Genomic DNA, 19,488 nt, shown 5'->3' on the forward strand with positions numbered 1-19,488 from the left:
AAGAGTTTTTAAGGGATTTCTGTAAAATGTTTTGATGTAAGTAACAAAGTAAGCTAAATGTGTCTGTAATTGCGTGAACAATTTACAATTCGACATAAAACACTGACAAGAATATGATCTTGCACCTGAAAGATACAGTTTGCATGTTACATTAAGATTATTTAGCATGAATTTAACTTCTATACAACTTCTGTTAATATTTCTATTCATTTATCAGTCCAATGCAATCAACACAACGTTTCCGTCAAAAAATGAACTCTCCTCAAATCCTTTTGCAAGTTTGCCAAAACTCGCCTGCCTCTATGAATGCGCGTTCGCGTGTCAACGTGGCGTATTGCAGCCAATAGAATTTAGATTTTACCTCGGCCCCGCCCAGTCCCGTCTTATAATTTGCTCTTTTTCATGTCAGTAAATCATTATTGAGGGCACGTAACGTGGCTGCTCCACCCACTTTTACGTGCACTTTAAAGAAGAACAGTGCCAACGCGTACTCCTCAACTTAGGATAAACGGGTGTACTCAAACAGAAATCACTGCAGGCTTGGTAAGTCATTTTAGATTCTAAACAAATTCCTCTGTAGCAAAAAAAAAGCTTGTAAATAGTTTTTGTACAGTTCGTTAAATAGTCGTTATATGCTGTAAATCACTGCATACTACAAAACATTATTTTTAGATTTGATACGTTCTTGTTTTTTGCTTTAACATAAAATATTTGATGTGTATTCAGAAAGTTGAAATAAAATACATATGCTGCATCATTTAGTTTAAAATTGAGCCCATTGATTCTAAGCAATGACTGTGTGATTGGTGTGCATAATGTTTTTTGTTTTTTTTTGGTCTATAGCAGAAACAATTAATAAAAAATGTATCCGTCTCTTTACACTCCTCACACTCCTTAGGGAGAATATGCAGCTTCTTATTTTAGGGACACTTGCCCTGTTTGTTGGGGTCACAGTTGCTGTGCCTGCACAGGAGAAGCGTGTACATCATAAGCCTGACCTCAGTGACCATGTTCATGATGATGCCCATGGATATCAGTATGACCACGAGGCCTTCCTGGGCAAAGAGGAAGCCAAGACCTTTGACCAGCTAAGCCCTGAGGAGAGCAAAGAGAGACTAGGGTAAAAAGAAATGCAAGAGAATGGTACAGTAAATAGGAGAAAAGTAATATTATCATGTGTCTAACTTTTTTTTTTTTTTGTATATTCCCCATGCAGAAAGATTGTGGACAGGATTGACACAGATAAGGATGGCTTCATCAGTCATGCTGAGCTGCACCACTGGATCAAGCACAGGCAGAGGAGGTACATCGAGGAGAACGTGGACAAGCACTGGAAAGAGTACGACCAGAACAAGGATGGGAAGATTGGCTGGATCGAGTACAAGAACACCACCTATGGATATTACATGGGTAATTAAAACAAACCTTTGAATTTGGGCGTGGCTACTAATTATGTGGCTTTAAATGAGCTGTTTATGTTGGGTTATGAATTTATTGTTCACAACAGTGTAACATCTTTGCAAAAAGAAACCATTGTATTTTCGATAATTTGGTATTACATTTAAATAGACCAAATTGTTTAAATGATAAACCAATAAAGTTTTTAAACTCCCAATATATGGTGCAGAACTAAAGAATATTGATGGTTAATGTACTATGTTACTGTATTTCAGATGTAGAGTTTGATGATGTGGAGGATAAGTCGAGTTACAAAGCCATGCTCACTAGAGATGAAAGACGGTTCAAGTCTGCAGACCGGGACGGGGACGGTGTTGCTACCCGAGAAGAGTTCACTGCCTTCCTCCATCCAGAGGAGTTTGACCACATGAGAGACATTGTGATACAGGTACATAGAGTAAAGCAGATGGCATTTCTACTAGCATGTTTTACAAAAACAAATAAAAATATATAGTTATGATTTACACAGAAAAAGTCTTTTAGACACAGGGCAAAATGTATCTCTTCTTCACATTTTCACTATGTGAGATGATTAACTTGTGTGATCTGACAATAATAAAGGTTTTGATGAAGTTTCTAGATGATTCTGCAGCATGTATGTTTATGTTAAATATCATTTATGATGCTTACTGTGCTATCTCTTGTTAGCGTTTATCATCTGTTAGACCAGAACAGAACACTTGCGAAGCACTGAAACAAATTGCTGTTAACTTTGGAACTTTATTGTTACAGGAAACAATTGAAGACATTGACAAGAATGGTGATGGCAAGATTGATCTGCAGGAATACATTGGTAAGTGTCTACACTGTTCCCCTGGGAAAGAAGAAAGCGAACATTAGAATTGATATTTTGTGGCCAGATGAATTGAATGTGTGCTTATGTTCCTTTTGACCCTAGGGGACATGTTCAACGCTGAAAATGGAGAGAATGAACCAGATTGGGTCACAACAGAAAAGAAACACTTCTCAGAGTTCAGAGACATGAACAAGGTATGCATTGGGAAGAACATTTTTTAGCATCATTTTTTAGCATTTAACCAAACAAATCATGGTTCGTGATTTGTTTGCGTTTGTTAGGATGGTTTCCTTGATGCCAGTGAAGTCTCTCATTGGATCCTCCCTGGAGAGGTGGACCATGCTGATAACGAGGCCCGGCATCTCATTCATGAAACTGATAAAGACAACGTAAGTGGCTTTCACTGGGTCTTCGCGTATGTGGCGTCATTAATTCACAATAATGCATTAATGGCAATAATAATCATTGAAAATCTACTTTTAATTAATCTTCACCTCTGTCTTCTTTCTTTTAATTTACTGCCAATGAATTGCAATGGACTTCCAACTGCTTCATGTAATTGATTATCCAGGATGACAAAATCACAAAGAAGGAGATTCTGGCAAACTGGAACATGTTTGTCGGGAGCCAAGCAACTAATTACGGAGAGGATCTCACCAAAAGACATGATGAACTTTAATGCCGGCATATCTGAGTACGGGGTGGGCAATATATTTGCGGTGTAGGTGAGAAGACAGGAAACTGAATATGAAAATAAAAGTGTTGGGTAGGAACATTTCAGGGATTAGGCTTCAGTGAAGATAGGCATCCTAGTGAGACAGATAAAAGCTTTATTTATTGTTAAACACATTTCGTCCATTGAAACAAAACACAGTCTTATGAACAGACACTCCAGCTTTATTGTGCAGTAATGGACTGATATCTTCCACTTGAGAGATGCTCAGGAATACAGCACTGAATACAAGTCTAGTTGCATCAGTATTCAAAATAACATGACTGTTACGAAGTAATTTTTTACATTAGTGGTCAGTGATTCCACACTCGAACATATCACTTACATGAAAAAAGAGGCATAGGTGCTGAGAAATGAAGCCAGAGGGAGGGAAAGAGGGCCAGGGATTCAATAGACAGGAGGAGACCAAAGTGATTGACACTTTATTGTTGGAACCTTTTTCTCTCTGTGAATTCTTAATAAAACCATGTTAGTTTTTTAATTGTGGACTGGGATTTAATTTCAACGTTCTCACAAAGACAATTCATTGCATTCTAATAAGTCTTCTAATTTCTAATCACAAAAGCTTAGTTTTTTTAATAGTCACCCTCTTGCTCTACTTAATCATTCTTTGTCCTTTTGCATTTTCCAAACTGTGTCTATGTCCTTGATGTCATTCCCAGGATGGTCGTCTCTCTATCAGTGAAATCATGGATAAAATGGATTTCATTAAGGTCAGTACTATAACTGACTATGGGACCCTGGTAGAAGATCATGATGAACTTTAACCTCACTTTGACCACAAAAAGCCTGAATGTCTCTTTAAACTATTAAAATAAGACAAATGTGTTTTTTGAAGCATGTAAAATGAATGATTTATTTAAAAAGAAAAGAAAAAAAAGCACATCTACTGTATATTTTGGCATAATGCCATCTTTGGGATATCACTCAGATTACCCCTCATCAAACAACTGACAACAAAAGCACTACAAAAAAGTTCAGCAAAACCAGTGACAATATTTACAGGGTCAAAGCGTCGTCCAATCCTCTCGTTTATGCTTGCATAACAGGTCTGGCCTCTTTAGCTTTGAGGTCCACTCCTGACCCTGCAAAGCCAGTCCCACCCTGCAGACCACCAAAGACAGACATTTAAACACTGACTTTGTGCATCTGTAAAACATTGAGACACTCTTTATAGCATTAGTTCTCTCATACACACCCTCTGGAGAGGTATGATGTCCTTCTCTTTCAGTTCGTCTCCAGTCACTGGATCAATCATGTCTTTCTGTATGAGCTTCTCCACACACTCCATAGTGACTACGGCTCCACTTGAGGGAAAGACAGGAAACAAAAAGACAGAGAAACTAAAAGTGAGGGCAAGGCCTAAATGTATGAAAATGTATACAATTCAGATCAATTCTTGCTGAATAAGGAGTTTAAAAGTCAAACTCACGAGGGTCTAAGGACTGCACAGGGCACAGAGTTCCCAAGCGTGTCTTTGGTTACTGCACACACGTATCTGTCCTGAGGAGGAACACATAAAACATTTCCATAAACAAGTTAAAGATAATCCCTGCAAAGATATGCAGTAATTCAGAAGTTTAGGTCAGTTATTTTTTTCTTAAGATATAATACACATTTAAGTTAATAATAAATTAATTAGTCTTATTTCATATACATTTAAATTAGTACTGTTAAGCAAATGTGCATTCAGTTGATCCTACTGACAATAAATATATTGTTATAAAAAAAAATCTTAATGCTGTTCTCTTTTGAACTTTCTATTCAATCAAAGAAACCTTAAAAGAAGAAAAAAAAGATCAACGCTGATAATAATCTTTAATTATTAATTTAATTAAACATTAATAATGTTTTTTGGGAATAAGGATGTAACGATTCACTCAACTCACAGTGCGATCCAATTAACATTTCATGATATGACTAAAAAAAAAAAAAAAACATGAGACTTGAGACAAATTATAATTGAGCGTCCTTTTATATTTATTGATAAAATTAAGCATAAATATTTCAAATCATTATATAACCTTACCAACCCCAAACTATTGAAATGTAATGTATACACTATTAAATAGAAAGAGAGAGAGATGCAGGTAAAAATTAAAAATAGGGCTTTTTACTTGGCGTGTGAGGAGGGCCACTCTGTCCAGACTGGGGTCCAGTGGAGTGAAGCGCACTGAAATCAAATCACTCATCTTCAGAGGACATCCTGACATGGGGCACAACACTGTTTTTGACTGAAAAAGCAAGAGAAAAGGAAAAACATTTAATGATAACAGATGATGTCCAAAGAGTTTATTTGTGAGGTGTAAGTGCCCCATACAGGGTGAGATCATGACACTAAAAGCTACTGAGCACACAAGAGTGAAAAACTGACCGAACCAGGAGGAGAGATGGACAAACAAAACAATCAAGGGCACCATGACCGATCAAAAGAACATTTGGCATGCAAACTGATTTCAGGGCAAGCACAATCCCTTGTGTAATGCTCTTCTATGAATGACACCTGACTACTGAAGACCCAAGGTTAGGGACACGTGGCTGGCAAAGAGCGAAACGTGACAGATCTAGAGACCTACAGGCTTTTTAAGCAAAGTGGGCTTGGCCTCTGGTGTGAGGCTGGGGATCCAGAAGCTGGGCAGAGCTGAAGAGGAACTGGACGCTCCTGTGTCAGAACTGGAGGAGCTGCTTGAGCCCTTCTGGCTTTCTTCATCATTAGATTTATCTACAGAAACATGAGATATACACACATAATCCAGCAGGAATCTCATTGTGTTGTGCTTAAGTTTAAACCTCCTTGTCTAGTTGTCACACCTGAGGTAAAGGGGTTGATTGGCTTGGAGACGATGTTGTTCTCTCTCTGTTTGAACTTCTCAGCTCTCTCTCGCTCCTCAGACTTGGACTCCAGCTGACCTTCACTCTTTAGAGCCTTTTTCTGCTTCTCATATGCCTGAGTTTAAAAATGTGTGTGTTAGACAAAAACAGAGAAGGACATTCACATTTAGAGCAAAATTGAATTGTAAAAAAGTATGCAAACCTTCATTTTCTTGGCAATGTCTGTTTTCTGGTGAAGGATGTATTGCAGGATGGCTTCTTTTTCATACAAGTATCCATCTTTACTGCAGGAAGCAAATATAAACACAAACACATCCCAGTCTCCAAGCTGCCAACATGCACATGGGCCAGTAACACTCAGTATACACTTAAGACTACATGAAACAACCGCATGCAGACAATTTCAGCATTAAATAATTTCTATGAGCGCAAAAATGTCTCTTACGTCACGACGGGGTCCCTGCAGGGCTGTAAGGACAGACAGCAGCAGTCAAAGTCTTTGATCGCATCCTTCCCCAAACGCACACTTTGTGTCCCATAACCAGAAGAGGCTGAAAATATGAAGTGAGATGCACAATATGTTATTGTAATTACATTGCAATCATATCATGAGACAGACTTATGGTTACATGGATACATTACCGGTGTCTTTCTTCTTCTCGTGATAAGTGTAAACAGCTCCTGCTGTGCAGTTTTTCCCGTGTCGAGTCATGTCTGTCCTTTTCTGTACAGAATGAATAGTTTTTATGAAGCTGGAGAACAGATTTTGCACATGGTTTTAGATAAAAACTAAGTCGGCCCATTAAGAATATTGCTTAGTGAACAAGCCCATGAGGAGGATTTCCAGGGAAATCCATAATAGACACCACACATGTTACAACAAACCGGAAGCAACACATTAATCAATCGCAATTTGTTCGATCATATATTAATATCAGATATAAAAGTGCGAGTATAAGCACAGACGTTGCTGTTTACCTCTTACGATCCTGAACCGGAAAAGATATTGTCCTCCTCTTCCTGAATCGTCATAATTTTCAAAATAAAAGTTCGCAGAGAACGCTGAAATGGTGCATCAACATAAATGGACATAAAATAGTGATTTGAATTTAAATAGTTTATTACATCTAGATTATGGAAGAGCTTCTGCTACAAAATAGTACATTGCTGAAGGGTTATTCTACAGAAACGTCCACTTTTGGTATGGCAAAATGTCTTAAAATGTATTTATTTTTCTAACATTTAAAGTTAGACCACATTATTAGATTACCTTTTGACTTTACGAATACAATCAGGGTATCTTCCGTCCATTCCAAATCCGTTTCAAATTAAAAAACAGAAAACGAAAAACTCAAGAGGATTCAAGTGAGAGAACATGAATTAAATAACCAGAAATGGAAAAATGGCTCGTTTATTCGTTATTCCATCCAGGTTAACAAACGGAAAATGAGTTTTTGACTTGATTTCTCATTTTGTCGTTTTGGGTTTAAAAAACGACTTATGGCTTCAATATTTCATTCGAACTTGTGGGCGGAGCTGAAACGCTCCTTTCATCTGATTGGTCGGATCGCTCCGCCTTCTACTCGATCTTACATTCTTTCAGAATAAGAGTCTTATAAGAGTAGTGTCTGAAACCACCGCTCACTGTTAATTAACATAATATTTGAGTCAGATGTTGCTGCGCACATAATTCGTGCTGCTGTGACTTGCAAGTCACGCCTTTAAATTATTTCTAGGTTATAGTATTGTATGAATATTGTCCCACTGTAAATACAGTGCAAATAGTTTTGTCTCCTTGGATAAAAGTGAAGTGGAAATAAAAATCAATAATAGACTGAACATTTCCATGATAATATGTCTGTAACATTTACCACTCTCATCTTTTAAGTCAAAAGGCACTTGGTAGGTGTGTGTGACATTAATAATTAGTTGGGAAAATTCCTATAGTTAAATTTATGAAATAAATTAGTAATATTCGTTTTATTACATACTAAATTGAATGGTTTTTCTTTTAGTCTTCTTTGTTGGCCTTGAGAAAGCCAACATATATTTGAACATTATTATCATTTATTATGAGAGTAATTGACAAGGACTAAAATTTTAATGTTTCACCAAATTTCCTTCTCAAAAAATCCTAGTGACTTTCATTATCTGAGCAATGAAGGTCTTACACTTAAGGTCCACTAGAGAGGGGAGACAGGATTCCTATTTACGTAAAATGGCAAATAAATACATTAATTTCATGTGTACTACCATGAATATGCCATATCTGTGTACAAGAATAAACTTCACACTTCTTTTATTTTGAAAGAACTTTAACTTTTATTTTTCATGAGCTGTACATTTTAAGATGTACTCAGTGTTGATAAATCACATGCACTGTATGTAAATGCTAATGTCAGGACTCTCAGTCCTCCTCTTGGATGGCCAGTGTCCTGCAAAGTTTAGCTACCCCAAATAAACACACCTAAGCTAAGCAAGGTCTTCAGGATCAGTAGCAATGTCCAAGCAAGTGTGTTGGAACTGAACTCTGCAGAACATGGTTCTCCCGGTTCAGGACTGGGTTTTAAATCTATAAATGAATTGGTATAGTTGGGTGTCTGCATGCAGAGGTGTACTTCAGTAAGTACAATGTAAACTGTAATCTATAAAGACAAATCTTCAGATAAGCATTAAGGCCACTGCCTTGAGGTCTCCATCCATTGGTCAAAACAGACCTTAAACCCCACCACACTCCTGCTAGCTGTCATCAATAATTGCGGCTGGTGCCAAATAAAAATTATTATGTATCCCTTGTGCATTGTTCAAATTCACTACCCTTTCGTTATGTTCGGGATGAAAACATTCACTCAATTAAACTGCTATAAGCATTAGATAAAAAAATTTTCCCCTAATTTATTGTTGGTGGATGTTTTTTTTTCACTGACTTCCATTATAATTACATTTTTGATTGCAAAGCCATGAAACATAATCATGCATTCTTGATTGTTTGTGGTTTTCCCTGTTGGGAAGAGGTAAAATTTGTTTGTTTTTTTTTACAGTTGATCACTAGGTGGGACCATCAACCCTTTAGATAGGCCTGTGCAAAAAAAAAAGCTTAGTTTCTGACTTGTATATAGAGTTATGTGGAGTATAACAGCAAATTATATTGGGCCCTATTTAAACGATCTGAAACGCAAGTGTCAAAGCGCAAAGCGCAAGTAACTTTGTGGGCGGGTTTCGGCGCTGTTGCTATTTTCCCGGCGGGATAAATGGCTCTTGCGCCCGGCGCAAATCTGAAATGGGTTGGTCTGAAGTAGCTTCATTATTCATAGGTGTGGTTTGGGCGTAACGTGAAATAAACCAATCAGAGCGTCATCCAACATTCCCTTTAAAAGCAGGTGCGCAAGTTCCATTATGGATTGCTATTATTATGGCGTAATTTACCAGGCGCACGCCAGGAGCGGTTCACAGCCGAGGAGAATGATGTTCTTGTAAGAGCAGTGAAAGACAGAGAAGTTGTGCTGTATGGGGATGGGAGAAACCCACCCAAAATAGCGTCATGATTTCCGTCATCTCATGTGTTAATATTTTTTTAGTGTAACAATTTATGATTTGCAAAAATAACTGTTGCATCTGTGTAGATTACATGAGCAAAGTGTATGCGCGTTGTGCACGCTATACATTATGGTCAAGCATGCGCCCCTAAAATAGCATAATGAACAACGCGCAACGCGCCACTGACTTTAGACTAGATTTTTTCTGGTCAGTGGCGCAATTGTTTAATGGAACAGCAAAATAGCACCAGGGATTGTTTGCGCCGGAACACGCCTCCTTTTTTGCACTGAACCGCCCAGGGAGCGCAAGTTCATTCACTAGTTTAGCGACGTGCTTCTATGGAGGGAAAAGCGCGCTTTGCGCGGGTGCAAAATAGGAATGACACATGCGTTGGTGTACAAAGTCCATTGCGCTGGGTGCAAGATAGGGCCCATAGTGTGTATGTGTGTAGGAGAGAGAGAGAGAGAGAGAGAGAGAGAGAGAGAGAGAGAGAGACTTTTGCGCACTTACCTTGATGTATTTGAGAAAATCTAAATGTACACCTCAGCTCTCAGAACTACATGGAGTAAACAAAAGTGTATTTATGCACCTGCTGTCTTTTAATGGTGGTGATAAGTATAGACTAAACAAAAACAGTACATGGATTTAAACACTTGCATGCCATCCTTCTGGTCATTTGATGGTGAGAAGAGCAGCAAGCAATACGAGAAAGGGCTTGACTTGAACCAGAGTTTTAGAAATGATTATGCAGCTTGACCCCTCCAGCGAGTGGCTGCTTATTTGAAGTTGGTATTGCATTTTGGTCCATAATCAATTATGTTCAAAGTAGTTTTTTTTATAAGATTTAAAGGTTTTAAACTGGCTTCACCATCAAGAAAAGACAAGTATTTCACACATAGGCCCTCCGTTCTTTTCACCATCAAAAGTCAGCAGGTGCATAAACACACTTCTTTTTTTTTATTGTTTAGTCCATGTAGTTCTGAGAGCATGAAGTGCATATTTGGATTTTTTCAGATACATCAAGGTAAGTAAACAAAGGTCTCTCCCACACTCTCTCTCTCTCTCTCTCTCTCAAACACACACACACACACACACACACTATAATTTGCTGTTAAACTCCATATAACTCTATATACAGGCCAGAAACTAAGCCTTTTTTTGTACAGGCCTAAAGGGTTAATGGTCCCACCTAGTGATCAACTGTAAAAATAACAAATGTTACCTCTTCCCAACAGGGAAAACCACCAACAATCAAGAGTGCATGATTATATGGTGTCATGGCTTTGCAATCAAAAAATGTCGTTATAATTGAAGTCAATGGGACAAAAACAGCCACCAACAATAAATGAGGGAGAAAAAATTTAAATCTAATGCTGCACAAAACTAACAATACATCAAAGCTAATCTACAGTTATTAATCTTTGACATGCCCAAGACTGTCATAAAAGGTAAAAAAAAATATCCAGTCCACAATTACTTTTTATATTGAAAATATGTCATTTTGTGTGTGTTTTTTCTTCCCAAATCAGTGACATAATTTATGAACTTGGTAATTAAAGAGTTAAAATCTTTGATTTTTTTTTAACATTTGGTAGTTTGATCAGGACTGAGGGTGATTAATAGATTTATGCAAAAAAAAAAAAAAAAAAAAAAAATCTTTATCTGAGACATTTTTACAGCATTTTAATTTAGTGGGTGTTTTCATCCCAAACATAACAAAAGGGTAGTGAATTTACCCACAGTATACTGTTGAGTTTTTGAAATATTTCAAGCATTTTCCCAAAATAAGTGTCAAAATAAGATTTGTCACCAATCATTGCATTAGCTGCAACACAGAGAAAGTTGTGGCCAAAATAAGACTCAACTTTACCCCCTAGTGGACGAAAACGTCCCCAACAACGCATATGGGGTATTATGTAACAGCAAGTCATTTGTGCAAGTACATTTGACTTGCAGTTTTTCCAAAACTTAATCATTTTTATTTGGTACCAGCTGCAGTAGTTAATGTTGTTTTATATTATACAGCTATCATTGAGCTAAGGTATACCCCCCTACCACACCATCTATCATTGAAGAACCTGTGTTACACAGATATGGCATATTCATGGTAGTACACATGAAATTAATGTATTTATCTGTCATTTAAACTTACATAAACAGAAATCCTGTCTCCCCCTCTAGTGGACCTTAAGTGTAAGACCTTCATCGCTCATATAATGAAAGTCACTAGGATTTTTTGAGAAGGAAAAAGTCTGATCTGAGCTGAATTTGGTGAAACAATAAAATTTTAGTCGTTGTCAAGGCCAACAAAGAAGACTAAAAGAGAAACATCATTCAATTTTGTCTGTAATAAAACTAATAATTCTAATTTATTTAATAAATTTAACTATATTAATTTCCACAATTAATTATTAATGTCACACACACCTACCTAGTGCCATTAGACTTAAAAGATGAGAGTGGTAAATGTTACTTACAGACATATTATCATGGAAATGTTCAGTCTATTATTGATTTTTATTTCCACTTCACTTTTATCCCAGGAGACAGAACTATTTGCACTGTATTTACAGTGGGACAATATTCATACAATACTATAACCTAGAAATAATTTAAAGGGGTGACTTGCAAGTCGCAACAACGCGAATTATGTGTCTACATCTGGTTTCAGATGTTACTCTTGTAAGACTCTTATTCTGAAAGACTGAGGAGCCCGAGTAGAAGGCGGAGCGATCCGACCAATCAGATGAAAGAAGCGTTTCAGCTCCGCCCACAAGTGCGAATGAAATATTGAAGCCATAAGCCGTTTTTAAACCCAAAACGACAAAATGAGAAATCAAGTTAAAAACTCATTTTCCGTTTGTTAACCTAGATGGAATAACGAATAAACGAGCCATTTTTCCATTTCTAGTTATTTAATTCATGTTATCTCACTTGAATCCTCTTGAGTTTTTCGTTTTCTGTTTTTTAATTTGAAACGGATTTGGAATGGACGGAAGATACCCTGATTGAATACCTATAAATGACAGCTTAATTATTTTTCTCTTTAGCTTTTTTGCAGTTATTTCAAGACCAAATGAACCATTTTTTTGTCACTGGTGTTACCTTATTTATCAATATATATATATATATATATATATATATATATATATATATATATATATATATATTAAATATGTTTTCTTGATTTTTTTCAGCACATGTAGTCAAAGTTATAGAATAATAATGAAAATGCAAGAAAGAAGGAGATTATGTTTTACTGATTTAATTTGAAAGAAAAAAGCAGTACTGTAACACCAGTGACACAATGAATCACCAGTGACATAAGACCTGATATACTGATCTGGTGTGTTTAATCCATTTTTATAATAGTTTTTTTTTTTTACAGATCCCTAACAGTAAATAGGTCATACCAGTGACGTCAACTAAAAGCTTCATATGAAATCATGAGTTAAATGAGAAAATTTCGGATAATTGAAAAGAAACAGTGGACTTAGCATGGGCTTTTTCTTAGATCTTTAGAAAATAGGAAGGAAGAAGTCAAGTGATGTCATTAGTGAGATTGTTATTACAAAATGACAGATTTTTGTCAAACGTTAACACCAGTGACACAAACCCTGGGGACCACTGTTTTCAATATAAATTGTATAATATTTATTGAGCATTTTATTTTATTATGCAATTTATATCATATAGTTGATAGTAATGAATACATTTTTGTAATTTAAATGGTAGAAAACCTGGAACAAGCAGTTTTGTGGTGCTTGGAATTCTTTATAATTCATTAAAAACAAATATTGCCACATTTATGGTGCAAGAACATGATGACCTGAACTAATTGTTCAAATAACACATTGTTTTATTTTAAAATATATATATTTAACCCATGTGTTTTTCAATTGTAATATTTCTGTAAAGGACAGAAAAATGGACGTTTCTGTAGAATGACCCTGAAAGCAATTAATTTTTTTACAGTATTTAAATAACAAAAAGTTAAAGCCGATGCTGCACACCATCGGCCAAAAACAGGCCTTAATTCATGTCAAAGACAATAACTATAACTAGCCTCTTTTTTATGTTAATCCTCCCAGCTTTGTGTCTTTTACCTGTTCTAGTCTTTTATGAAAAGGATGCTCAATGATTAAGTTATTCCTCCAAGGCCTCTTTAATGGAGATGGTTGCTAATCATCTAAAGTTGCAGGATAGAGAATGACTATAAGCTCACATGTGTGTGAAAATAGCAAAAAGAGACATAAAGCAACTGAACGTTGACATGGACAATGGTCAAACAAAAAGTTTATCATTATTGTTTATTGACCCATGATAACCACATAAAACAGAGACTAATGGTATATATATATATATATATATATATATATATATATATATATATATATATATATATATATATATTATAGAGTGTAAATATATAGTGCACTAGTTATGTTCTTATTAGCATACTTTTACTATTGGATATCAAATATCTCAAGGCCCGCTCCTGCAAGTAAAGAGCCTTTCCTTTGGTTTTCTGCTTAAGAAAAAAAATCACACAAGTTTGAAACAACATGCTGGTGACTAAACGATGACACAGATCCCTTTCAGGGCATATTTCAAATCACAAATCATGTTTGGAAATCATATTTCTTCAGCTGAAAAATGGACAGAAAAGTGCAAAACATCACAACCTATTGGATTCAACAGAGACAGTAAGGACATCCCACACATATCATCAGTATTTGGGAGTAACTACTTTCATAATTTAATTACAAAATAAATGTAACTGTAATCTGATACAGTTACTGAGAAAAAAAATTGTAATTAATTTACAGTTACTTATGAAAATATTAATGATTACAAAGAGGGTTACATTTTAATAGACTATTTTCACACACACACACACACACACACACACACACACACACACACACATGCAGATTTAAAATGCGAGACGAGATTTCAGGAGTTGAGGACACAGAATAGGACACATGCTTATTCAACGACTGTTTTATTTCCTGTGAGGCATTGTTAGATGCCAGTGTTTTCTCTCATAGCTAAGCAAAGATTTGATTTCAAAAACATAACTATTAAAGTATATCTCATGATTTTAAATCTGTATTTAACCTCAAAAAGATCTCAAAGTAAAAAGAGGTGCTAAAGTCTGATTGTGAGTTACAGTTAAATTATTATAATCTTAATTCGAGTGAAGAAGGATACTAAAAGTCTGACAGTAATCGCTGTAGAGTACCAGTGTAAGGTTAACCCTGTACTACAAATGTTTCAAAATAATTAACAGTTAAAAACATTAGAAATTAAGAAAAGTAATTAAAAAGTAATCAAATGTAATCAGTAACATTACTTTAATGAAGTAATTGAAATAGTTACACTACTTATTACATTTTAAATAGGGTAACTTGTAATCTGTAACCTATTACATTTCCAAACAAAGTATCCTTCCCAATACTGTATACAATAATACTCTGTCTACATTGATATGTTTTTGAAAGTATTTAAGAAATAATTGTTGAACTTACACACATAAATAAAACGTTCCCTCATTTTATTCCATAAGTAGTCTCAAAACAACACAGGTTTGCAATTACACTTCATATCATATGTTAATAACAAAACTGTTTTAAAGGGAAATGTTGTTCAATTAAATACATTTAATTTAAGGTAATGAAATTATTTAAGTTCCACGTGTATGTATTTTTTGACCAGACTGTAGCGTGTGATGTGATTATATTAAAAAGGCAATGACCAACGCTACGATGTAAATCCTGAACTCTGTGGAACGAAACGCCCAGGTGCACGTTCCTCTTTTGGCCACATGGTGGTGACAGATGGGTTTAGTTGTCGTCGTCGTCGTCGTCGTCATCGTCGTCATCATCATTAAAGACGTCTGCGACAGTCCTGAAAAAGAAGAGGGTATTAGGCTACATCAGTATATGACTATGGTTGTAATAACCATTGCAGGTTTATTTGCAAGAGAATATTATCTTACTTATAGATGGATCCAGAAACAGAGTCAACAAAGCCACCTTTTAGAAAAAAATAAATTGTAGTGAGTTCATAAAATAATCAGACCTTGAAATTATCCACAATCTAAACATTTAAAATAGCATGTATGAAATTGCTGTATTGTGTTTCTTACCTGGCTTGCAGACGGTTTCACAAACAGGACAGAGGTAGCACTTTCCACAGTCCTGAAGAGACAAAAGACAGATAAAATGTTCTGATAAATTCTTGCAATTAAGTAATTGTTTGTGAAAATATGTGCACGTGGTTTTGTAGGGAAAATGGAACACTGTATAATTTAGCCATCTATAGTTTCAGACAAGCACATAATTTGGATTTAAACACTTACTGTTACTGGCCTGGACCCCCACATGCTGTGACTAATGCAAATTATTATGTCATTAATGCATGCTCTGGCTATCTGCAGTTCTAGCATCACTGAACAGCTACAGTAAGCACAATTTATCAATATAATATAGATATAAATTAAACAGAAAAAAGGAAAAATAAAATAGAGATAGGTTTGGGGCCAGGAGTTGGACTGTAGTTATACAGGTCCTTCTCAAAGAAATTTGCATATTGTGATAAAGTTCATTATTTTCCATAATGTAATGATACAAATTAAACTTTCATATATTTTAGATTCATTGCACACCAACTGAAATATTTCAGGCCTTTTATTGTTTTAATACTGATGATTTTGGCATACAGCTCATGAAAACCCAAAATTCCTATCTAAAAAAATTAGCATATCATGAAAAGGTTCTCTAAACAAGCTATTGACCTAATCATCGGAATCAACTAATTAACTCTAAACACCTGCAAAAGATTCCTGAGGCTTTTAAAAACTGCCAGCCTGGTTCATTACTCAAAACCGCAATCATGGGTAAGACTGCCGACCTGACTGCTGTCCAGAAGGCCATCATTGACACCCTCAAGCGAGAGGGTAAGACACAGAAAGAAATTTCTGAATGAATAGGCTGTTCCCAGAGTGCTGTATCAAGGCACCTCAGTGGGAAGTCTGTGGGAAGGAAAAAGTGTGGCAAAAAACGCTGCACAACGAGAAGAGGTGACCGGACCCTGAGGAAGATTGTGGAGAAGGACCGATTCCAGACCTTGGGGGACCTGCAGAAGCAGTGGACTGAGTCTGGAGTAGAAACATCCAGAGCCACCGTGCACAGGCGTGTGCAGGAAATGGGCTACAGAGAAGCAGCACTGGACTGTTGCTCAGTGGTCCAAAGTACTTTTTTCGGATGAAAGCAAATTTTGCATGTCATTCTGAAATCAAGGTACCAGAGTCTGGAGGAAGACTGAGGAGAAGGAAATGCCAAAATGCCTGAAGTCCAGTGTCAAGTACCCACAGTCAGTGATGGTCTGGGGTGCCATGTCAGCTGCTGGTGTTGGTCCACTGTGTTTTGTCAAGTGCAGGGTCAATGCAGCTAGCTATCAGGAGATTTTGGAGCACTTCATGCTTCCATCTGCTGAAAAGCTTTATGGAGATGAAGATTTCGTTTTTCAGCACGACCTGGCACCTACTCACAGTGCCAAAACCACTGGTAAATGGTTTACTGACCATGGTATTACTGTGTTCAATTGGCCTGCCAACTCTCCTGACCTGAACCCCATAGAGAATCTGTGGGATATTGTGAAGAGAAAGTTGAGAGACGCAAGACCCAACACTCTGGATGAGCTTAAGGCCGCTATCGAAGCATCCTGGGCCTCCATAACACCTCAGCAGTGCCACAGGCTGATTGCCTCCATGCCACGCCGAATTGAAGCTGTCATTTCTGCAAAAGGATTCCCGACCAAGTATTGAGTGCATAACTGAACATAATTATGTGAAGGTTGACTTTTTTTTGTATTAAAAACACTTTTCTTTTATTGGTCGGATGAAATATGCTAATTTTTTGAGACAGGCATTTTGGGTTTTCATGAGCTGTATGCCAAAATCATGTGTATTAAAACAATAAAAGGCCTGGAATATTTCAGTTGGTGTGCAATGAATCTAAAATATATGAAAGTTTAATTTTTATCATTACATTATGGAAAATAATGAACTTTATCACAATATGCTAATTTTTTGAGAAGGACCTGTATAAAAACTCTTAATTACCATGCATTTCTTAGAATAGCTTGAGTTTGAAAAGTAGAATTTAGCACTTTCAATTTCAAGGTTCTTTGGGTAAACTGTATTGTATTTCTTTAGGAAATGTGTGTTTGTGTTGGGTTTCTCACATCACAGAAGTCGCAGTGTGCAGCTTTGTCTCCCTTTTTGCATGGGCACTTATCACAGCTGTCGCAATGCTGAGGGGAGAGAGAAATGAGAAATAACTGAATCAAGGCCAAATGTAAAGCAAAACTGGTTGAAGACAGACTGAATGAAGGCAAAATTAGACTACAAATAATAGTGCACTTTATTAGAGCTCAGAAGATCTTACCTCACAATGGGCACACAATGAACAGAGGGATCCTTCATGATAATCATCGTCGTCATCATCATCTGAAAGAAATATTGTCAGCTGTGGGTTTAAATTATCATTATTGGCATGTGTATGTGAAAAATGAAGTAAGAATTGTGATGAGGAACAGAATGAATTAGTCTTACTCACATGAACACCACTTTTTTCTCTCTTTCTCTCTTTCACACACATGCACATACACAACTCACCACGTTTGAGTAAATGTATATATGGAAATGAACACTTTTATATACACTCATACACAAACAAAAAAAACTAACAACTAACATGTATCACAAACTATATACTTATTGTATATTTAAAAAACAATAATAATAAAATAAATAAAGGTTTATAAAAGGGCTATATTAATATTATTATATGACAATTTTTTGTCTAAATGCATTTAGATTACTTTGTTAAGACAGTACAACTTTTGGGCAACAATTAATAAATTATCTCTGTTGATTGCATATATAGTCTGCTATCCAAATAAATAAATAATACTTGCCAAAAATTATAATTAATTTGAGCTCAAACATTTCAAGACACTCACATTTAAGTTAATTTAAAGGTAAAATAACAGAGGTAACAGAAATTACACTGTGCAACACAGGATCATTTGATTTATTAGTTTTAGAGTGGGGTTAAGAGATGTGGTGCTTTGTATAGCACCATTGTGCTACTTATAATGATGAGACAGCAGATATTATACAAAACAGAGAATGGAAAAAAACAAACACCAGGAAAATTAAAAGAAAAAATAACACAGTTCCAACAGAAAAAGGATTCAGTCTAAACAGTCGTGTTTGTGCATCTCCTGACAGTTGCTCTATTGCCTGTTCCCTTGTGATACTTCCTGTGTGTATCAACATGAATATGTAAATTATGAATGAACATTCTCTCTCTTTTGCCGACTCTCCGCTGACATCTGTGCTGTTGCATCCCTAGTTTATCCTTTAAACACTTCATACGCATTGTCCCTGATTGCTTAACGTATGTTTCCAGTTGTCTGTTTTACTAAAGTAATTCAAATGAAAAAAATAAATAAAATAAGTGTACTGTTACAGCAATAGTACATGTTTAAGAATGGGACATTGAGAATGTTTTTTCTTTTTGCAACTATTTAGAGAATTGGAATCCTTTCTGGTAAGGATAATGAAATAAATATATATTAGCATAAATAGAGATAACATATGTAACATTTATAAACCCATATAGATCATTTAAATATCACACAATGACTTTACAAGCACAGATCAGTGTGGAGTACATGTCACTTCTGTTATGGAGAATCTCTACAGAGAAAGAATGAGTTCCGGGAGATGTAGGGCAAGAGAGAGAATCTAGAACCGATCTGTCCAATCAGCCTGCCTTCCTATACTCCCCACAACCATCCAACATCCTCCTGTCTCTCTCTCTCTCTCTTTCTCTCTTTTTCTATCGGTTCCTGCTACTCCACGGTGATCTCTCTCCATGGTGTATTCCCCACTACATCTGCCTGTCTCTCTTTCTTTCTCTGTAGTTTCACATGCATGGTGACACAAATGCAGAAGATTCCAAATTCAAACAGGACAAATATAGGGATGAAGGAAATGGTTGAAACCCGCTCTTTCGAAACAAGACAAATACCAAAGAATGATCTGATCTACTGGGCC

The 19,488-nt window shown here is 36.1% G+C and overlaps 3 protein-coding genes across 6 annotated transcripts in view; 1 reads left to right on the forward strand and 2 right to left on the reverse strand.

Annotated features, from left to right (window-relative positions):
* The first annotated feature begins 403 nt into the window (after nt 1-403).
* LOC113045645 (reticulocalbin-1-like) lies at nt 404-3,827 on the forward strand. Of its 2 annotated transcripts, none has more exons than XM_026206167.1 (8): nt 404-543; nt 899-1,120; nt 1,217-1,410; nt 1,674-1,846; nt 2,191-2,251; nt 2,357-2,448; nt 2,536-2,643; nt 3,650-3,827. In XM_026206167.1, the coding sequence occupies exons 2-8, from the start codon at nt 906-908 to the stop codon at nt 3,752-3,754; spliced, it is 948 nt and encodes a 315-aa protein (XP_026061952.1). In that variant the 5' UTR covers nt 404-543; nt 899-905; the 3' UTR covers nt 3,755-3,827. The 2 variants fall into 2 exon arrangements, with proteins under 2 accessions (XP_026061952.1, XP_026061942.1); XM_026206157.1 differs by lacking the exon at nt 3,650-3,827 and adding an exon at nt 2,826-2,987.
* LOC113045653 (nitric oxide synthase-interacting protein-like) lies at nt 3,136-6,878 on the reverse strand. 3 transcript variants are annotated; one of them, XM_026206180.1, is made up of 10 exons: nt 6,798-6,878; nt 6,462-6,543; nt 6,265-6,370; nt 6,022-6,103; nt 5,799-5,934; nt 5,564-5,709; nt 5,105-5,221; nt 4,420-4,490; nt 4,186-4,294; nt 3,136-4,091 (listed from the first exon to the last, which is right to left on the reverse strand). In XM_026206180.1, the coding sequence occupies exons 2-10, from the start codon at nt 6,529-6,531 to the stop codon at nt 4,020-4,022; spliced, it is 909 nt and encodes a 302-aa protein (XP_026061965.1). In that variant the 5' UTR covers nt 6,532-6,543; nt 6,798-6,878; the 3' UTR covers nt 3,136-4,019. The 3 variants fall into 3 exon arrangements, with proteins under 3 accessions (XP_026061965.1, XP_026061974.1, XP_026061984.1); XM_026206189.1 differs by having other exon boundaries at nt 6,462-6,538; nt 6,798-6,860; XM_026206199.1 differs by having other exon boundaries at nt 6,462-6,571; nt 6,798-6,814.
* An 8,018-nt stretch (nt 6,879-14,896) lies between these two features.
* Nucleotides 14,897-19,488, reverse strand: part of LOC113045672 (protein PFC0760c-like) — a 6,186-nt gene continuing 1,594 nt past the window's right edge. Inside the window, exons 2-6 of the mRNA XM_026206225.1 lie at nt 17,810-17,871; nt 17,607-17,675; nt 15,508-15,559; nt 15,358-15,394; nt 14,897-15,266 (exon numbers count right to left, since the gene is read on the reverse strand). Coding sequence (XP_026062010.1) covers nt 15,203-15,266; nt 15,358-15,394; nt 15,508-15,559; nt 17,607-17,675; nt 17,810-17,871 — 284 coding nt within the window. The 3' untranslated portion in view covers nt 14,897-15,202. The remainder of the gene's footprint in view (nt 15,267-15,357; nt 15,395-15,507; nt 15,560-17,606; nt 17,676-17,809; nt 17,872-19,488) is intronic.

This window comes from Carassius auratus, chromosome 3 (assembly GCF_003368295.1).
Source record: "Carassius auratus strain Wakin chromosome 3, ASM336829v1, whole genome shotgun sequence".
Taxonomy (NCBI): domain Eukaryota; kingdom Metazoa; phylum Chordata; class Actinopteri; order Cypriniformes; family Cyprinidae; genus Carassius; species Carassius auratus.

What these genes read in the sequence shown, in the direction of transcription:
- LOC113045645 (XM_026206157.1), top strand. Translation starts at nt 906, where the DNA reads ATGCAGCTTCTTATTTTAGGGACACTTGCCCTGTTTGTTGGGGTCACA. An exon ending in GAGAGCAAAGAGAGACTAGG is followed by an intron (nt 1,121 to 1,216) that starts GTAAAAAGAAAT and finishes TTCCCCATGCAG; the next exon opens with AAAGATTGTGGACAGGATTG. An exon ending in TGAGAGACATTGTGATACAG is followed by an intron (nt 1,847 to 2,190) that starts GTACATAGAGTA and finishes TTATTGTTACAG; the next exon opens with GAAACAATTGAAGACATTGA.
- LOC113045653 (XM_026206180.1), bottom strand. Translation starts at nt 6,531, where the DNA reads ATGACTCGACACGGGAAAAACTGCACAGCAGGAGCTGTTTACACTTAT. An exon ending in CCACTTTGCTTAAAAAGCCT is followed by an intron (nt 5,222 to 5,563) that starts GTAGGTCTCTAG and finishes TTGCTTTTTCAG; the next exon opens with TCAAAAACAGTGTTGTGCCC. An exon ending in ACATCATACCTCTCCAGAGG is followed by an intron (nt 4,092 to 4,185) that starts GTGTGTATGAGA and finishes GGTGGTCTGCAG; the next exon opens with GGTGGGACTGGCTTTGCAGG.